This window comes from Papilio polytes, unplaced genomic scaffold, assembly GCF_000836215.1.
Source record: "Papilio polytes unplaced genomic scaffold, Ppol_1.0 DF822067.1, whole genome shotgun sequence".
Lineage (NCBI taxonomy): Eukaryota > Metazoa > Arthropoda > Insecta > Lepidoptera > Papilionidae > Papilio > Papilio polytes.
This window is the reverse complement of record NW_013527137.1, coordinates 2,430,101-2,448,017: the sequence shown is the minus strand read 5'-3', so window position 1 is coordinate 2,448,017 and position 17,917 is coordinate 2,430,101. Positions and strand designations below refer to the sequence as shown.

The 17,917-nt window shown below is 31.4% G+C and overlaps 1 protein-coding gene across 1 annotated transcript in view; it reads left to right on the top strand.

Annotated features, from left to right (window-relative positions):
* The first annotated feature begins 8,627 nt into the window (after window positions 1-8,627).
* LOC106107394 (peroxidasin homolog) overlaps window positions 8,628-17,917 on the top strand; it is a 33,225-nt gene continuing 23,935 nt past the window's right edge. The window contains exon 1 of the mRNA XM_013288237.1: window positions 8,628-8,813. Coding sequence (XP_013143691.1) covers window positions 8,797-8,813 — 17 coding nt within the window. The 5' untranslated portion in view covers window positions 8,628-8,796. The remainder of the gene's footprint in view (window positions 8,814-17,917) is intronic.

Below are 17,917 nucleotides of genomic sequence, written 5' to 3'. Positions count from 1 at the left end.
GAAGTAAAAAAAAACAAAAGTCAGTAGTTTATGTGTTCTTCCAAACTATCCTCTACATCTATACCAAATTTAATTGAAATCCTTTGAGCAGTTTAAGCTACAATAATCTAACAAAAACTCATCCATGTATTTAAAAAGTTGCATTTATAATATAAGTATGATTTAAGTATCATTATTCAATTTAATTTTAAATCAAATAATTATTGGAAACTTTTAAAACATTCGAATTAAAACCCTTTTAAACAGACATCCTATTTTTTGTTCTCGGAAAGCAAATATATAGCTTGCTAATAAGACTTTTTGTAGTGTTTAGAAAAATAATAATACACCTCAGGTAATCCACACACATAAATAAGTACGTTAGTTCATGTCACGTGGTCAACCGGTCATGATATGCTAATAAAACATTCGTCTTATTTTACTTGAATACAAACACGTTAATTAATATTGTGTAATTGCATTGTGTGTCAATAAAACACACGCTAAAAATACAAATACGTAATGCGAACGTAACGCAGCCCAGTTTACGTAGGAATTTTCGCAACCGCACGTAAAGCATTGTAGACCCCACTCCAGCGGCCGTGGTCACATGAGCCGAGTCACATGCTCGATGCAGTTGCGGAAGGCGCTTTCTCCTTCCATTACATGTGTATCCCACTACCGCGAAGGGCGTGAAGATTCCATACCGCATCGAAAGGTCGGGTATAATGCACGTCTTACTATTTTTGTTGTTTTATTATAAAACAAAAGTAAATAGCCTATGTGTTCTTCCAGGCTCTCTGCTAAATCTATGCCAAATTTCATCGAGATCCGTTCAGCAGTTTAGGCTACAAACTCTAACAAACATCCTCCCAATTAAATTTTCGCATTTATAAGATACTAGATTTTGCCCGCGACCCCGTCCTTTAGAATTAAAAAAAAAACAATAGCAAATAGCCTATGTATTTATCCAGACTATGTTCTACATCTATGCCAAATTTCATCCAAATTCGTTTAGCCGTTTAGGCTACAAACTCTAACAAACATCCATCCATCTAAACTTTCGCATTTATAATATTAGTATGATTTTTTTTATCAAAACTTAATTTATCAAGGTCAATGACTGTACGCAATGAGAACTGAGCGATTCTTAAGAAAAATAGTCTATGTTAAACATCGGACATATAGAATTCAAGTTACAAGAAATACATTTATGCGTAACTGAATGTTAATGTAACAAAATGCCAAGATGTAGGGGATCTTTTCGATGCTTACTCGTCTTATTTGGATTTTTTATGGGTTTTCCAGAGTCCCGGTGACTACATCGATGGTATTTAAAAAATGAGAAATACAATTAATGTAAATAAATTAACACTAAGATCTGACAGTAAATTTATACTTACTGTCTTCAAACAAATATTCCTCTAGGATTAAATCTACCTAATAATTTAATTTGCCATTTTTAGAACCCAAATAAAGTTGAATATCATTATTACGTCAAAAAATACACGCTTACCATGAAAACACAAAACATTATCGTTTTACTAAACCATAGAAAAACATGCATTAGCAAAATAAATTACATCTTTATTCAAATCTCACTATTTCACGAGAATTTGATGAACAAATGCGAGAAATTATCATCATATTACACTCAAATGTGATTAATTAAATCTCTGCATACCATTCGCATAAATGTATATGATTTAGAGAAAAAAAAATGCAGTCTGTCTAAAACTTGTGTCAAGTTACGCAAGGAACACTTTATTGCTATCTCAAACCGGTTGGAATATTTCGTGTCATAATGCGAATCACGTGCTCAGAGATCAAAGCCTGTATTCTGGAAAACACATATATAGATGCATATAATATAATAGAAGGAATGAATCGCATGTAACAAGAATAACGTTAATTATGAGTGTAGAGGTACACCGGAGTTGGATGGATGGAGTGAAAGGTGACATGATCGAAAAGGGAGTGATGACTGAGATGACGTATTATAGAGTTACATGGAGGACAAAAAGTTGCTGCAGCTACCTTACGGGAGTAGGATAAGGAGGAAGATGATGACGAGATGCAATACATTAATATAAAACAAACTAATCGAATTTGACTGAAAGTCATAAATGTAGATCATAGTGTGGAATAACACATATGCTACAAATTTTAATCTGCGCAGACACAATCGCAGGTGCCAGCTAGCTACTATAAAAACCAAGTATCTATAGTAAAGAAGTAGTACTCATGGAGAAGAATACGCTTGAAACATTCATACTCTTACAATATCTGTTTGATAGACAATAGACAGTTAAAATTTGTTTAAAAGTTTTCTTGTTCCAAAACAATCACAGTGAAATTTTTAATATTAAGGTCAAAAGTGTGTCTTCATCTAAATGTTTCAGAAATACCACCTAAATTACAAAAACTGCAATGACACTTTGTACGTCACGTAATGCTAATTTAATGTATGATAAGATAAAAGATTGTCGCGGTTTATGTCATAAAAGAGACCACAAAACTGAGTTCAAAGTACCTAAAATTCCGGGTTGATTAACCTAAAAATCTAAGAATACAAATCTGAAATTGCAACAGTTGCAGTAACTTGTTAACTTTAAAATAATTTGTGTATCTTTTCCTGCTATAAAATTATTCTAGAGCATCTAACTTTAGACTTACTGGGTTATAGCTACTAGTATTCCTTGCGCGAGAAGCGAGCGTTTTTCTATTTCGGTAATGCTTGGCAAAGCATCTGCAGTCTGCAGTTCCTACAGTGTTGCGAGTATCAATGGTGTTCCCGCCGCTCTTTGTTCTCTTATAAATAAGGTTATATCGTGATCTAAGTCTACCCTTTATCTCTTTACATTTGTCGAACAAAGTGAAGGGGTAATTAGTATCAATAACATTTTTTATGTCATAAACGTTGTTATATTTATTCATTATCACATACCGACGATAACATTTCCTCTCATTGCTTACGTATTATGGACTTATAATTAACTAACCTCACTTTTCTCATTCCGTACATAACTATCGATCAACATTCGATTGTAAAAAATGCTGTTGCTATGGTAACTGGAATATTGCTGTTAAAGGTGACTTCAATGCCAATAAAATATAAAATTAACTGTAGGTTTTCTGTGCTGAGATAACTACGCAGAAACAGCATATTTCAAACCCTCTCATATTCATTAAAAAAAATTTAGATGACAATATGTGAATTGTGATGAGGCCGAATGTCGAAAGGAATCATATACACTATCTACAAATTTTAAAAGATTTTGGAGTTTAACCGTGGCCTTATCATTTGAGACTCACATATTTAAATGTTCGTGTAAAAATGGAACAAATCAGAACAGTTTTAATCCGTCTACTTTATAAAGGTATAAATAAAAGATCAACTGTGTTTTGTAAAATGTTATGACACATTTGAAATTATTACCAGGATACGAATGATTCGCTTTGTGTAGGATCTAAATGTCATTGTGTATTACCACCACGTACGAAGCAGAACGGATTCCTGAGCTGGTCGTGTTTGCATGTTATTTAATATGGTAGGACGATAGATGATTTGGAATTATAGGACCAGATCCTGAAATCGACACGAAAAACAGTGAGGCAATCGTTTTTTTCCACACATTGTAATACAAGTGCTTAGCGCCTCTATATCTTTTGCATACTCATTATACAACAAAACTAAACATCCGTCCACAGATTTACAAACTACAAATTTAAATTTAAAAGAATTTCCATGACCCTTGAAATAAAAACTGGGTCGTTCTTTATGATGCTTCAAAATTATTCATTGATACTATTAAAATAAGTATTGCAATTTATCGTTTAATCATTATGAATTAAATATCAAATTGTGATAATTTCCGCCACATGTTATCGATCTTTATTCCTAACACGGATAAAAAGGCATTTTTCTAGCATACCAGTAAGTCTTGATCTAAATGGCTTAATAACTATGGTCTTATATACATCTAAGAGTAGCGTAGTAATTTATTCATTTAAATTTAAATAAACAATCATTTAGTTTAGTACAAAATGTACTGCAATTCAATTTTAGTCATCAAATCTAAGTTCATCTGTTATTCAGTTATTATTGTTCGTTGAAAATTGAAAAATTTACCGCTAACTATGAATTAAACATTTGTTAATCAAAATGATTAGGGTTGTAACTATGATGCAAAATCACGATCAATACTCACGAACATCCTTGGTGGATTAACGTCCCTTCTCCTTAGGTTAACAACCCTGAATTCTAAAGAAATAATTAAAGATGCGTTGTTATTTTTTATATTCCTATTAAATATGAATCATAATAAGGAAGATATAAATCCGGGTACGAACGGAAATTACGTTCGGCTTTTATTGGAGTCATGTGATTCGAGCTCGCAGCGATTATCATTAAGTATTCGAGGAAACTGTATTTGAAAATAGGCGGAACAAAATCAACATCGTTCAAATGTAATCGTTCAAGTTCAATATTCAATCATTGCGATTTTTTTTATCTTTTTTAAATATTAAACACAACTCCTCTAATAACAGGGTTTAGTAATTTTAGTAAATAATAATAAAAGGAAGGAGAGTATGAAGGGATAGAAATTCTTATTGACTTATTTTTAAAATTACTCTATTGCTGTCGTATTTTAATTTCACTAATTACCTACAAAGGATTACATATAGTTACATAAAAGGCGGCTATATCAGCATGGTAATTAGTAACATATGTCGGAACGGAACATATTAGAGGTTACTATTTCTGAATTTCTATAAAACTCATACACGTTAACGCATCTGCAATCTAAATTATTGTACTCCGGACCATTTAGAGAAAATATATAGCTATTTTAATCACAGGGAAAGATATAACTTGTAATCGTTTGAGCGATGTCTAAACGCTGTTATTAGTAAAGATTCATGGGGTTATCCAAAAACTGGTCATAAATTTTGATAAGATGTTATTTTTTATATCTGTTAATTACGCGGTAACGAAGCGGATATGCACTGATAAAGCATAAACTATACGAGTATATTCTATAGTCGATAGCTTGTATAGATTATACATAAATTATAACTATGAAATTGTTCTATAAATAAAATATACCTAACGCGTGTATTCCTTAGAAGCACAGATATTAATTGTGAAATGTACAAAATAATCACACCCTTAACCTATAGTGGTAGGTAGAGATTATAATCTTTAATTTAGTGCGGTCTCAGCACATCTTTCGCCTCTTTTATCAAAATCTAAAATCCATGCTCGTTGATTTTTGATGCGCATATTTGATGTTTTCTATAAGAAGTATTATATCGTATTATAATTTTACGCAATCACGTAACTTTGAAATAACAATAACATTCTTTGCATTCTATAAATTGAAGTAGGAAAGCTTAACGAATGTACAAAATGTATCCACTAACTCATCAGCATAAAGACGAAAGTGAAATTTTTCTCAATATTTGTCTTAAACACATAAAACCGACGTAATGTAACGCAATATTTTATTTATGTAAGAAACGAAAAAGCTCCTCGATGTTATAGCTTAACAACAAAGCTTTTAGCTTTTATATGAAAGTGTTTTTATAATCGTAACAGAATAGTTCTTGTCAGTCATTGCAGTTATTCCTTTAAAAAAGTCTATTAGTAGATGTTATTGTTTTAAAAATCTAATTGTGAACAATTTTAAATAAATTTGTTATTTTTAAAAGTTGGTAGCACAATTTCAAACAAGATTAATTTGAGTATAACACTCGTTAACTATAATTATGATATACAACTTTATTACAGATAATATGAACCCACTTATCTTTAATTTTTAAGACCCAACAGTTTATAGCCTTATAAAAACTAAACCGAAATAACAAAGTTTTTAGTGTACACATTAATTGGTCCAACTTATTTAAAAACATGTAGCGATGTCAACAAGTTAGGAAGTTATTTTCAACTTTCACTTGATGTTCATGTCACGTTCAAGCTTGTGCAACCATCAGACCTGTTTTATCCTTTTCATCTCATTGTTAAGAACCTAATTAATGTTTTTAAAAAAGTTCAATAAATAAAGCCGGATAGATATATTCATATTAAAGTGTTCATATTTTTATAAAATTTTCAGGAAACTCGATTAGGGGTTTTTCTTCCAAAAATTTACCACTTCAGAGATCAATCAAACATAGCCTAGCCAGGCTAGGATTAGGCAAGCCGGTTAAAACATGTTTTAAAAAATGTGCTCTTTCATATAATGTAGGTTTTATCATAAAAATCGGATGAGGGAAGGTCATTACTCGTGCTGTATCCCTACCTATTAACTATTGGTTAGTGTTTTTGGATAACTTCATGAAATTTCGAACTAAGTAACTTGAGATTTACTCCGTTGACGTATTGTTAAAGTGAAGTGGGGATGTAACAGGTAGGAATAACAATGCCGTCTCTTAAACTGCTAATAAGCTTCAACCCAGACATTGTGTAAAACATGTGTGTAAATAAAATAAGGGTCGGATTATTAAAGTACAATCTACTGGTATTGCCGCAAAAAGTATATTATGCCAACTAAATATAAATCAAGAATATTGATGAAGATAAAGTATAACTTTGTGAATGATATTCATACAAAAATATCTAAAATGATCAATCGATGATTACTATGAACAAGAAATGAGCCTTAACTAACATCCTAATTGAGCGTAAGCATAACCGGCATTAAACTCAACATTCTAGAGAATGATAATTTCTACTTTATCATGCATCCACACACACACATATGCTGAAGTGAAAGTGACAATCGAATAAACATTTAACCAAGCTATTGCGTAATACTATCAGTTTAATGAGTTTTGACCAACGGATAATGTTTGTTTATGTTTTCATATGATAGATACTTGAGTTCCAACCATATAATATGAAAATGGATGACCAATATTCGATAATTTCAGGAGACCCTGCGGTGGTTATGCTGGCAATTTTTTTATTCACATTTTAATTAAAACATCTCGCAATCATTTTAATGGTTTTATATCTTAAGGACGCATTTGTATTCTTTATGCTTTAATAAGTTGTATGGTTCAAAAAGTTTTTGTGGAAGGATACAGGCTGATGATAAAAATCATAAAAAGAATGTCTAGTTCGTAGAGACCAGCGCAGCCATAAGACTTTGTCAGGAAGTAAAAACTACATGAACAATGGATATGAAGAATAGCATATGCGGATGGTATTGGTGAACTATCATAATTTAGTTTCACTTTTGCCCGCCAGATCTGACATCTTGATGGTCTATAGTTCACGTTATCTAAATCAAATAATAGAAGCGGGATAAAGCATTTCTCTTTTCTCACAAAAAAGTAACATTTCGTATGCCAGAATAAAACAAAATTATATTTCTCATGGAAACTTTTTATCATTGTTAAGTAGATTAAAATGTGAAATATATTTACTAGGATTGAGACTACAATAACTATTTTCTTTTCTACGTTAAGAACCGATCAAAACGATAAAAATAAACTTTCGTAATTCGGAAGTTTCACTCATATTACTTTACTAACCAAGTTCTGTGAACTGTTTTTGAGATCCTTTATGTATTAATATAGATTTTTTTAGATAGTGGACCTTCAAGAACTCAGTTGAGAAATGCAAATCCGCCAAATATTTGTTATGTTACTATGAAGGCATTCCGTTAAAAATTTTTGCATTTCAAATGAGTTGTTGAAGGCGATTAGATCATGTGATGCAGTGAAAAAATTGCATTCATTTTTACACAATACTTGTAAGTAAAGCAAGCGTGTAACAAAAGAATCACATTTAACATGCAAACATGTATTATAAACACTACCTTATCTGAAAATTAAAAAAGTGTGTTACAGCAAATCAGTTTTTACATTATTTTAGTTATAGTTAATCCTATTAGCTTACTAGATAATGCCGTCCAACTTAATCGTAGATTCTAAAAGAAATAGACAAATCTCATACATTTGCATATTTATCACGTAAAAAATATATATAACTTAACTAGAATCCGAAGTCATGATGCGATATAGGCTTAGTGACCATTCTACCATTTCTTATCAATAGGTACCTTAGATAAGCATTGATTCCTAAGATCAAAGTCATCATAAAATTATCAGACTGCAAAATTCCACATGCTTCTTAATACAGAGATGTCAAACATGAATTAGCTTTACTAAATAACTGCGGGTAAGATACCAGTGTCCACTGTAATCACATTTTTATATATTTCAGATCAATGTTGTTGTTCTACGGAACCGTTATTACCCCTAGTCTGCTTGAGTTCTACCGATAACCTGTCGCAAAAGCTGTACACATCTATTGTTGTCCCATTCATTATCTTTGGAAAAAGAAAGATAACAATGTAATTTTGTACAAGCGGTGGAAATCCACGGTCAGACTGATTGCTAAACTTTGTAAACAAAAACATTGCGATTGTCAAATGTCAAAGTAGGGCTCCCAGAATTGTCCGTTCACCGTGTCAGTGGCGCGTGATCTGCGGGGGAGGTTAAAATTAAATTTTGTCGTCGTATACGCAATCGGTGATGATAGCGTCATCGGCAAACGTAACCGCGAGGTTTGATAACTCGGCGACTTTCTCTCTCGGAGGAACTGGCGTCGGAGTGTCGAGCAACTAGCGAGTTACAGCGTCCATCACAGCTTCACTCCGCCATAGCCAGCGAACCGATCCGTTCGTGGCGGACGGCGCGTACCTACCCGTATCTCGTAAATCGCGAACACAAAATTAATAACGAATTGTGCCGTCGTGTTTTTGTTTTTGTTGTTTTGATGTTTACTGTGTGATATTTATCAAAATGGGTGGTTTCAAACGGTAAGTACTTGTATAATTATAATAAGTTAAATATATTTAAGAATCAGAATATTTTGCCGAACTTTTAAAATCACTGTCCTTGCGAGTCGACTTAAAGTTAAAATTCCTCTCATCTAAAAATGTAGGACAATGCCAGACGCAGCTAAGTTCATACAAATTATATACATCTCGTTGAGCCAACAACAATGTAACGACCGAAGCTATTATTTCGACTAAACTTCAAACCAAGAGCTTCATGTATGCATGTCTAGCTGAATTTAAATATTTACAACTAATGTATTTATTACTCATCCACTTCTAAATTATATAAACGCGTGATTTAGTCTTTAAAGCTTTCTATCTATTTATGGTAGACAGACAATAACATTTAACGATATATGGTCAAACAGCTTTAAATACTTTTAAAGTTTAGACGATCGTTTCAACTTCGTAGGTTAGATATAAATACAATATCAGGTGTCAGAAACCAAAGGAATTATCTAGAATGTTTATGGTTATTACATTTTATTAAGATATTATTTCATGTAATGTTTATTTGTTGCTTTTTTAACAAAAGTTTTGAATTTGTAATATAATACATCTGTTGCTTGCTCCATTAATAATTTAGTAGGTCAAACAAAGATTGTGTCAAAAACTTTTTAAAAGACATTCATCAGTCGAAAGTTTGAACAATGAACGTAGATGAATAGGTTTTTATTCAACATCTGTTACCTCACTGCACGGTCTTAGCATTGACTCACCTTTAACCGGAACTTTCGAGTCTTTTAAATCATTATTTCTAAACTATGTAAAAAAAATATTAAAAAATATACAGTAGAGCGCGGACAAACTTGAATTCGATAATCCTAACACCCTTTTAAGACATCCAAGGTCACTGGAACATTTAAATGTTACTAGTTCAACTAAGGTTGTCACTATTAGTCGTGTTAGAAGTAAGAGTAAATTTATGTCCGGTTCACACTTGGCCAGTACAGTGGGACTATTGCGATGGCCAGTTATAGATTTTATAAACTCACCGGTGCCAGTTGTTTTTGACTGACCAACTGTTCTGGCCAAGTGTAAACTGCGCATAAATGCCTAATCTTAAGAGGTTTAGGTACTTCATTTAAATTTAGAAGTGGTTTTTGTCTCTTATCTATACTATTATAAAAAAGCGTAAACACACACTACTTTGTGGCCTAAGATGTCAGCAATTACTGCATATTTTTGAATGATTATTTTTTTAATAAAAAGCCCTACACTTACGTCATGCTTTAGGCTATATATTTTCACACCATTAAACTTAGGGGGTATATATTTTGGATAAAAACCCTAATGTGGGAAAGAGACCATAAGTTGCTGCCAACATCAAGAAAAAAAGATTGCTAAAGTTTGTCATGTCATGTCATGTCAATTTGACATTTTCTATTGATAATTTGACAAATTTAAACAATAAAATAAAGTTTTAATAATTTCACGCGGATAAATCCGCACGCTAACAGCTAGTTCTAAATAAAAATACTATCTTTGGATTGTTACAATATAATGGTTTGTTTATCAATTTTATAACAAATCCTACATTTTGTATCTTTCATAATAATCCGTTACTCAATACAAATAGACGAGTATTTGTCCAATAATTTACACGTATTTTGCAAGCACTAGCAAAGGGCGGGTGTTAAGTAATACATAAAATATTACAGCTTATGTATACAAAGTATGTCGAGGTTATGTGAATGACCCTGAATTAAATATATATTTTTTACAATTTTCATACATAAGCATTTTTAAGCGGCTAGCAATTTTTGAAAGCTATATACTTATTTCTTAAATTAAGCTTACATTGTTATTCCAACCTCGAATACTATGCAGTCAATTTTACTAATCTTAACAATATTATAAATGCGAATGTTTGTTAGAGTTTGCCGTCTAAATAACTCAACGGATCTCCGTAAAATGTAGCATAAATGTAGAGCATAGTCTGGAAGATTACATGTTCGTATTGACGTTTGTTTTTATAATTCCACGCGGACGGAGTCGCAAGCGAAAGCTAGTAAATCATAATTCAAAAACTAATATCAACAACGAATTAATTTAGACTCATATTATAAATCTATGCTGGGTGAATCCCAATTAGTAATTACATTATTTACTTAAGAAAAACAATAACCTAATTGTTTTCCTGATATGACTGTCTTCTTTGCAATTATAGATGCTTTAATAGGAACCTATTTTATTTTTTTCAATCTTGTACTTGTACTCTTAGTTGCCAGGTAGAACATTAAAGATATTGCAGTTTGTTCAGTTGTCATTTGTTTTGGGTGTTTAAATGTTTTTTTAATCTGTTCGTTTATAATTATTAATATGAAAATCGCGGATCGTTTTAGAAACTTAAATGATGAATCTATCAATGTTAGTTTTTATGACAAGAAAATATGTTAATGATGTTTAAACGAATTCCTAGTAATACTGATGCATCCGGATGCACTTGCGTCGTAAACAATTAAGCCACCGACAACATAATGCCTCTTCTCTAGGAGATGCTACATGTAAATTGGTAATTTCAATGTGTCATACGACCTGCTTACCAATTAGATTTTTTTTATTATTTTAAGGTAATTGTTTACATAGTTAACCAATTGTATAAATATACAAATTCGTGCCACAACTTAGTTTGCCCTTTCGTAGTAAATTTTTAAATTATTGAGCGTATAAAAATAAACACATTTATTTAATAGATTTATTTTTTTCTATTATTACTTTTTAGTGTTTTGTATTTTTTTTTTCAAATTTTTATTTAATGTAAATTAGTTCGAAAAAAAAATGTTACATATCTTACTCATTTAAAACTAGATTTCTAGTGATTCTAGTGCGTCTTTAATTTAATGATTAAAATCTAACTTGGAATATATTTTCGACAATATTTACTACTTTTATAATCTGTGTTGCATTTAAACATCGAACCAATTGTGGACGAAAAATCAATGATAAAATAAACCACCTTTTTACACCTGACATATTCGTATTATAATATTGTATGTTATATTATTATTTCTAGAGAATATAAACATTGTTTATTACACGATTAAATAATAATTTATATGTACTTATGTCTTCTTCGGAATTAATATAAATAATACGATATATTTATGAGCTGCTCAGAGTAATGAAATACCTTAGAACGATCGTAGTCTTCCTTATTGTAGAGTCTTGCATAAGCGACCTGTTCTAAATATTTCATTCCATGACGGTACTGTAGAGGCATCCTAACCGACAGTTCTAAGATCATTTTATGCCTTACTATTATATTTATTAGTACTTGTTATATTTATTAAACTTCGTTAAACTTTATTGGTATAGTAGCTCAAATACTATCAAGATGCAATTATTTATCTAAATCCTTCTTTTTAAACATTTCTGAAACTTTCTTTGTATACATTATTATGCGATGCTTGTTTAAAATGCACTTTAAGGGTTTTAGCGAGAAGTCGTATTAATGTTCTTCTCAAAGACAAATAGATGATTTTGGGGGGCAAATGACATTTTAATTTCAAATAGAAATAATAACAATAGAACCTTACAATACAATTTATAAATATTTTCTGTTCTGGTTAATAGAACTAAAATGACTAAGAGATCATATAAAATTATAGAGATTATAGCGCTTGTTAAAAACGAAAACTAATGAACAAAAACATAAGGAAACTTGATTATCCTCATGGTGCTCGTGTAGTGGGTTTTCTAATTATAAGAAACAATGTAATATTACATGACTCAACTAACGTCTACTAGTTTTCAGCTAACCCATATTTTTATAGCTTTTATAAATCACAAACAGTCATAAAAAACACAACTGAAATATAAATTATCATACTAATATTATAAATGCGAAAATTTTGACGTATGGATGAATATTAGAGTTAGTAGCCTTAATGGTTGAACAGATTTCGATATATTTGGCATAGATGTAGAGGACAGTCTGGAAGAAAATATAAGCTACCTGGTTTTGTTTCTTTTTTAATGCCACTCGGACGGAGTCGCGGGCGAAAGCTAGTGTTTCATAAATGTTAAGGTGATTTAAATATTTAAGCATAAAGTATTATTCAATATAATAATTTATCCGATAACTAAGACTTATTTACTATATTTATTAAAATGAGTACGGAAAATCTGCAATTATTAGAAGGAAAACCGACGTAACCACTAATACGTACTATATTATATTTTTATCCTCTTGGACATCTAAAGTTTTTTAAAAATACCGATTATCTTTAAATACTCAAGACCTACCATCGGACGTTCAGGCACACGGCCGGGTTCTATCCTTTCGTAGTTGATGTACCGCGAGTTCAAATTGGGTCATCATTCCTTGTGCATACTGCAAAGGATTGGAACATGTTGCCGGCATCAGTTTTCCCGTCCAAATATGACGTGGGGGCCTTAAAAAGGAGAGTGAACAGCTATCTTTTAAGCTAGCGCGTACAATCTTTCGACTGCATCGTCACTCCCTTCAGGTGGGATCGTGGTCAAGCGCTAGCTTGACATATATAAAAAAAAATCCTAGACCATAGGCATTTTACAAGAACATTAAACGATCATTCAAGTTACCGTTAAATAAAAAGACATCTCCCTGGAGTTATTCCACTCACGTAGGGTCGGCGTAAAAAGTTTTATTGTAATTTATTTTATTATAGATAATAAAATAAAAGTTATACTAACCTAGATTACTATTACTATGGGTGAAACAGACTTACGCAATATCACTTAACATCAAAATGCAGGCCGCAATTGAAATTTCATTCACGCATCGAAAACGCAAACATCCTTGATGCTTCGAATTATTGTGTAACATGTCTCTATTTCTTTAATAGATTATACGTGATTTTATATTAATACATTCATGTACATACTATCTGTTGCCTGTAACTTTGTCCGGATAGAATCTAAAGCATTATTTCAGACTGTTTCTGTTCATAATTTCATTTAGATCCGTTTATTTGCTGTTAAAACAGCCGGCACATCCTGGGCTCAAGAGGCGCAGGATAGAGAAAGGTGGATGTCATTGGAGGAGGCCTTCACCCAAACAGGGGTTCCTACAGAATAATAAAAAAATCAAAAATAAGATAAAAAGAGTAGTATTTAAAAAAAAAGAAACAAAAAAATAACATAAATAAAAGAAATAAACAGAAAAAAATACTTTTTTAGAAGAAGTGTATAATTAACTTTTCTTATGTTCACAATTGTAAACAGTGCGTAGTTAAAGTACATTATTTTTTTATACTTGAATGTAAATCTGTAAGGAAATAAATGGCTTTATTATTATTATTATTATTATTTGTTCTAGAGTTACGTTAGTGAACATCTTTATATCCGAACGTTTACGTTTACGATATAACGAAGCTTTACATTACAATAATCCTTTTAAATACAGAACTAAAATAGAATACAAACAGAATAGTTCGACTTTGTTCATTCCTGGCGATAACAGGAGCTATCTAAAAATGGCTTAATTTAGCTTTTTATTTGTAACCTAAGAAACGTAAATGTAATACGAAGAAAGCGTTAGCTATAAATGTAATAACAGCGTTAGCCAATTTTGTTTTAAACTAACATTTACATAAAAGTTACGACGCATTGTGTAGTACAAGACAAATATGCACATCGCCCGAGCCGAATGCGGATAATGTCATTTTGCGCAACTCACTGGGACCTCAGCCTTCGACTTTCCGCTTACATAACCATACGTTTTCGATTTCTTCCAGCCGGAGGCAAATTCGCTTTCGTTAATGACGAACACATTACTAACGTATTGTTCTTATTTCAAAACTAATGTCACCGATAGATTTTGAACTTTGCTAGATTATGATTGGACTAAAAAACGCCTTATTTTTAATTCATAAGATTTAATATCTTAATCTTAATCTCTTAATTTAATAGTTGACAATTGGTTTTTACGTAATATACAAGTACAAGAATGTACATATTCTAAATGATCTAACAAGAACAGCATCAATAAGTGAACTATAAGGCAACACCTAAAACGAAACCGGTTTCTGAAATGCGGTTGAAGGGATTAATTGATCAAATACTAATAAATGTCAAAATTAATCTTATACAGGAATTTTTAAAGCCGTACGCTAAATAACGGTGCAACATCAAATTTTCAAATTCAATATTAAACAAGGAAATTAATTAAAAAATTAACTGCAATTATCTTTATACTTAAATACATAGCAATATTAAGCAATCTTCCTAGCTCTTAATTAATTTGGTGTCTTTTGGAAGACAGAAAAACCTATTTCCAGATCTAATACAAAAATACGATTTGATCGATTGAATTTTCATAATTCAAGATCAAATACAAATAAAAATATATCAATGGTTAAGATGTTTGAACATTAAATTGCTATAATGTAAACTTTCGAGACGGAAGTAAGAAGGTGAAGGTCTCATTGCAACTAGATTTGTGTGCCAAGTTCTTTTTTTACGTTCCACAAATCTGGGTTCAACGTCGGTATCGAAGGTTAAACACACGAGTAACGCGCCGATGAATTAGAACCACTTAGGTAATCGCGCTGTACATTCATTACCGCGTAACAACTGTGTAATTCCTTCCTTAGGTTATAACACGCAACTTAAATATTCAATTTGCTTGTTTCTATTATAGTGACTGACACGTAAGGGTACATAATTTGATAACAGAACGGGCGCACACCTTAGACGAAAGTATCGCACAATTGTGCGATTGTCGATTGTTTCGCAGCCAATTCAACTGTTTAGTTTCAAGTGTGCGCACGATCTTACAGTTGTATTTAATAAACGATTCAGAAGTAATAACAAGGATCTAATCGATTGACTTCTAAAGGGCAAATAAAGTGTTTATTTCATGATAAATCTTTTAATGTCTAAGGATCTGTCGCAACCAATTGTAGTGTCTGATAACAATCCAATGTGTAAAATAGGGGGATAGGAAATATCGGATTTTGTCACCTTATCTGACAGTGACGTCATTTTTAAGCTATCTGAGCCTCTATCAGCCAGTGGTGGTACAGGCCTTAAATGTTGTAACATTTTTCAATAATTTATTTCACTAAAACTTCATACTTCTTTAAATTAAACTGTCATAGATTTATTTCCTTTGGCGTTATAAAACATTTATTAGATTTAACATTCATAAAGTATATTTTAGTATAGTGGTTAGATTAACAATTTAACTTTGCATCTATGGATATAATGGATTTGCACATTATATATTTGACCCATAACTTTAAGGCCGTGGTATACGAAGGCTGACCGGGTGATTAGCTTAAAACGTTAGTTACAAGCAATAAATGTAAAATATCATACTTCAATATTGACTTGAAAACGTTTTGTGTTAAATACAAAAACCTTTAACGAAGAAACGTTAACTATACAAAAGTTAACATCACAATTATTATATACGATGAAATTCTAAGTGAAACTATTTCCCTTTAATTAAGAAAACTTCGCTACAAAGCAATTGTACAAATTAAACGCGATTAAAATGTAATGTTATGAAAGCATAACTATTTACCACAATAATGTTTCCATTCGCATTGCTTATATTGTCAATTTTTCATAACAATTACTAGTTATCTTTTGTCGTAAGCGTGACATAGAAAGGCATTATGAAATAAACTTCAGCTACATGTGTCACAGCAACCCGTTGATGTCTATTTCAGGTAAAATTGACGCATAATGTTTGAAAATATAATTCGCAAAATTGAAATCTAAACTTAAAACTTCATAATACACATTTGAATTTTCACCTTACCATAAGAGTTCTCTACGTGTGGTTTAAAACATTCCGGGTAAAATGACATACAAGAGTATAAATTACGATCTTTTTTGTTTCATTTTTAAACGATTGTATGTTCTATACATTACTAGCTTTCGCCCGCGAAACTATACGCGTGGAGTTAAGAAAACAAAAATGAGTAGCCTATATGTTCTTCCAGACTCTACTCCACGTCTATACCAAATTTCATCAAATTCTGTTCAATCTTAGGCTACAAACTCTAAGTATCCAACCATTTTTATATCCACATAAACTTTTGCATTTATAATATTAGTACGATTTATAGAAGAGTAGATTTATTTTAAAAATACTATTGTGTATAGAATTTAAACAAACAATTTGAATCGTTGTTAGCTACGGGTTTAGGAAGTAATTAGAGGCCAATCAACCTATCTAAGGAATTATCGACAGCTTGATTGCCGTATCACTGTTAAAAAAACTTATGTATGTACTTACAAGTACGGAAATTATTATTAAATTAAAAGACCTTTGAATAATAAATTAAATAAATAGATATTTGACTATTTCCGTCATCATATTAGTAAAAAAAAAACAGATAAAAAAGATAACTTAACAAAGATTTACCAAATCTAGGATCAAACGTTAAACTACACAGTGCAAGCTAAAACTCTGCTTACGTAAAAATTACCAATTAATATTTATTATACCAAATATGTTATGAATTGAATTTACAAAGAATAAAAATAAATCAATCTACGCAGTGTTACGTAGCGTACTCGAGAGTTATGACCTTTAATATAACTTTCATTAAGCCATCTGGTTTCGATTCTTTTGTAGGGCTGTCAAAAATCAATTAACGTAAACTTAAAACTGAGAGCAAAACAACAACCATTATACATGTAGCTCATGATTCTTACCATCGCCCACTCTGAATTACATAAATATCTATTGCTCCAAGTAAATTCAGAGAGGTGGCAACCCTAAACTCTTGTGCTAGAGCGTGAGCCGTGAGAAGGTCAATGCTGTAGGAAGTTGTCTCGGCTGCACAAGAATTTAATTTAATTATTCCGACACTACAATACCATTAAATACCGGAACATCTTAGAAATAAAAATTCAATCATTTTTAACCTAACTCAACAATAAATGTTAAATAAAACTAAACTATTGCATGTATTACACAATTTCTTAAAACACTTTTATTATTAGGCATCATACTCGTATGTCAATTTTATGTAGATTTGAGTTATGTTCGATTAGATTGTTTTAATTTGGGCAATAAGTTGCCTAAGTTGGAGATCTTATTACCAGTAATCAGGTCGTAGCCTTCGCAGACCGCACGAAAA